Genomic DNA, 2880 nt, shown 5'->3' with positions numbered 1-2880 from the left:
CCACATGTGCTGGTATCCACATATATGTTATATTTTTCCCTTGTCTACATACCCTTGAATTTAAAAACAAGATTTCATATAATATTTCTTGATGACTACTAGCTTTTCCAGTCTTCATACTCATAAGAGCTGATACTGAGTCACTGCATACTAGAATGTTAATATCCCTGCATTGTTCAATCCATTCTAATGCAACAAGTATAGCACATAATTCAACTGCATAAACATTTATGCTGTCAGATGTTCTTTTGCTAATTCCTATCTCATATTTAGGGATGTATACCGCAGACCCTGTCGCATCTGTTTGTAGGTCCTTTGACCCATCTGTATAAATCTCCGTATTGTCCTTATACTTGTTCTTATATTTAAAATATTCATTGATTATATCTATATTTCTGTTACAACCTTTAATTACTAAAAGCTCTAGATCAACCTTCGGAATTTCCAATGTCCAAATTGGCTTAACAGGCCATAACACAGTATTAGCAAATCTTTTATTATACACTTCCATTTCTTTTGCAATTAAATCAGCTGTCCAGCCAAAACTTTCTTTCAGCGTGATCATCTGCTGTATATATATATATATATAGCCTACCGCTTAACTCGTTGATTGAGTTGATTAACTGAATGTTCTCCACACGTGTTTAATTAGGTTTGATTATCTTAATTATGTTAATGTGCTCCTCCCGAACTTTGTTAATAAAACATCATTTGTTAATATGCCAAATATGGTAGGGGTTGATCTTTGAGTACTTTGATTGGATGGAATGGACATCGTGGTTAATGACTCTTGTGTATAAATAGGAGGCTTCTTCCTTATGGTATTATATTGTCTCTGCTTTATCATTTTCTGCAGATAGTCTATCTAAAAACTAATATAATTCTCAGTATTCAGACCAGTGCTGTAGCAATGCATCACTTCTTTTCCATGATGTTTTCACTGCTAGCCATTATTGGGCATGTGAGCGCCGACCGATCTTACAGATCTGAGCTGACGGTGTCGAATGGGATGAAGTGGGGAGATTGGGGGCCTGTGCAAATGTGTCCAAGTGGAACATACGCCGCAGGGTTTTCTTTGAAGGTAAGTTGGGCATTAATTATTTTGCTAGTATGGGGGTGGATGAGTAGCCTGGAAATCCAGACCTAAATCTAAAAGATCAATAGGTCTGGGGTCGAATACTGAAAATCTGGTAGATTAGACTTTTGGCGTATCCGGTCGGCAAAAACAGCAAAAACGCCCTTCTTGCAAAGGAAGGATTTGAGCGGCGTCTTCTGTTCCTGTTTTCGATAAAAAGCCAAGTCTAACTCGTTCATTGTAGCGGCCAAAGCCGTTTCAAACAACTGGTGTTCATCCATAGCCATCTTGCAATGTTTACTAATGACTTTGACATCACAACGCTGTTGTCATCTGTTTAGCTCCGCCTCTATCAGATAACCCGATGTGATTGGTGCAGCTCAGCTCGAGGGGCATATTTAATGAGCATCATGACTCGACACCAGAGTAACTCGCTGAGCAAATTCAACTTGTGCTCTTGCAAGAACTCTGGATTACCAGGGTAGTGGATGAATGCTTCGAAGGTTGAAAACTGTGGAGTTGCTGTTTGTCATTTAATTCCATGTTTCTAAAGTTCATGTCCATTAAAGAGCATGGAGATAAATGTTACTATGGGTTGGGTTAAGGTTACCTCTTTCAAACGGAAGATTGTCTTTTTCTTTTAAGGTGGAAAAGGCTTATCGTTTTGGTGGCGATGATACAGCGCTCAATGGGATTACTCTTCTCTGTGTCGATCAGTCCAAAAACCCAAAGCAGTACAGCTCAATTACGTCCACCGTAGGAGGGTAATGGACTCAGATTATTAACAATTATTGCATTAAGTGTTTAAGCTTTTTAAGTAAGTTGAGGATTTTCTTTAATGTTTGATTTGATCAGGAAACCTCTTTGTGTGTTTTCTTCAGCTGGGGTGACTGGGGAAAGGTTCAAAGGTGTCCTGGGTACTTGACAGCTTTCCAGTTGAGAGTTGAACCTTCCCAAGGATCTGGAGATGATACGGCCGCAAACAACATCAAGTGAGTTTTGTGGTGCTAAATTATAACATCTCTTACTCCGTGTAAACCTTTTACGCCATCTCTTACCCATCCTGGGTTTATTTAGCTATTTAAGGACTCTAGTTTCCCCATATCAGTAGCTTCGTTAATCTCACACTCGCAGTCGTGCTGCTGTTCAAGATTGCAGTGATTAGGCCGCCGGCTGCAGGTGATCATGTGACTAACATTCAATCCAACAACACAATTACATATTTTATCATAATATTGTCACATCTGAATTTTTCCCAGGTTCAAATGCAGTGGAGGTGAAGAGCTGGAAGGTGCCAGCACAACCTGGGGTGAGTGGGGCGCCTGGAGCCCAACCTGTGAAGGAAAAGGAATCTGCGGCATACAGACCCGGGTAGAACCGTCACAGGGAGACGGAGACGACACCGCTCTCAATGACGTGCGCATGTTCTGCTGCGATTAAGGTGATGTGGTCGCAATCAAAAACTCAGACTGACACACTGCAGATCAACTAAATCGGTTTATTCTTTCAGGTTTAAGAGGATGACAACAAGAACAGCAAGAAGATCAAATGTATTGTAATTATTCATCATACTATGATAAACTAACAAACCATGTCATACAACAGTTTTGTATTGTAAATCTGTAAAGTCAGCCGGTCATATCATAAAAAGATAAAGCCTAACCGGATGATCGGGACATTTGCACCCCGCTTTTGAAGTTGAACTTATCTCATTCATTCTTGTAGGTTCGTGATTCTTCTGAAGACTCCTGAACTTCTGCTGAAACGGTTGTCAAATATCAGCAATAAAGACTTTCTAAACTGAA

At 39.9% G+C, this 2880-nt stretch overlaps 1 protein-coding gene across 3 annotated transcripts; it reads left to right on the top strand.

Annotated features, from left to right (window-relative positions):
- The first annotated feature begins 832 nt into the window (after window positions 1-832).
- Window positions 833-2880, top strand: LOC311300344 (vitelline membrane outer layer protein 1-like). 3 transcript variants are annotated; one of them, XM_084424592.1, is made up of 6 exons: window positions 833-1081; window positions 1721-1839; window positions 1957-2067; window positions 2335-2516; window positions 2586-2625; window positions 2801-2880. In XM_084424592.1, the coding sequence occupies exons 1-4, from the start codon at window positions 911-913 to the stop codon at window positions 2513-2515; spliced, it is 582 nt and encodes a 193-aa protein (XP_084280718.1). In that variant the 5' UTR covers window positions 833-910; the 3' UTR covers window position 2516; window positions 2586-2625; window positions 2801-2880. The 3 variants fall into 3 exon arrangements, with proteins under 3 accessions (XP_084280718.1, XP_084280719.1, XP_084280720.1); XM_084424593.1 differs by having other exon boundaries at window positions 2586-2630; XM_084424594.1 differs by lacking the exon at window positions 2586-2625.

The sequence above is a fragment of the Rutilus rutilus genome (genome assembly GCF_951802725.1).
Source record: "Rutilus rutilus genome assembly, chromosome: 11".
Classification (NCBI taxonomy): domain Eukaryota; kingdom Metazoa; phylum Chordata; class Actinopteri; order Cypriniformes; family Leuciscidae; genus Rutilus; species Rutilus rutilus.
This window is presented reverse-complemented; position numbering and strand designations above follow the sequence as displayed.

What these genes read in the sequence shown, in the direction of transcription:
- LOC311300344 (XM_084424594.1), top strand. Translation starts at nt 911, where the DNA reads ATGCATCACTTCTTTTCCATGATGTTTTCACTGCTAGCCATTATTGGG. An exon ending in ATTACGTCCACCGTAGGAGG is followed by an intron (nt 1,840 to 1,956) that starts GTAATGGACTCA and finishes TGTTTTCTTCAG; the next exon opens with CTGGGGTGACTGGGGAAAGG. An exon ending in ACGGCCGCAAACAACATCAA is followed by an intron (nt 2,068 to 2,334) that starts GTGAGTTTTGTG and finishes AATTTTTCCCAG; the next exon opens with GTTCAAATGCAGTGGAGGTG.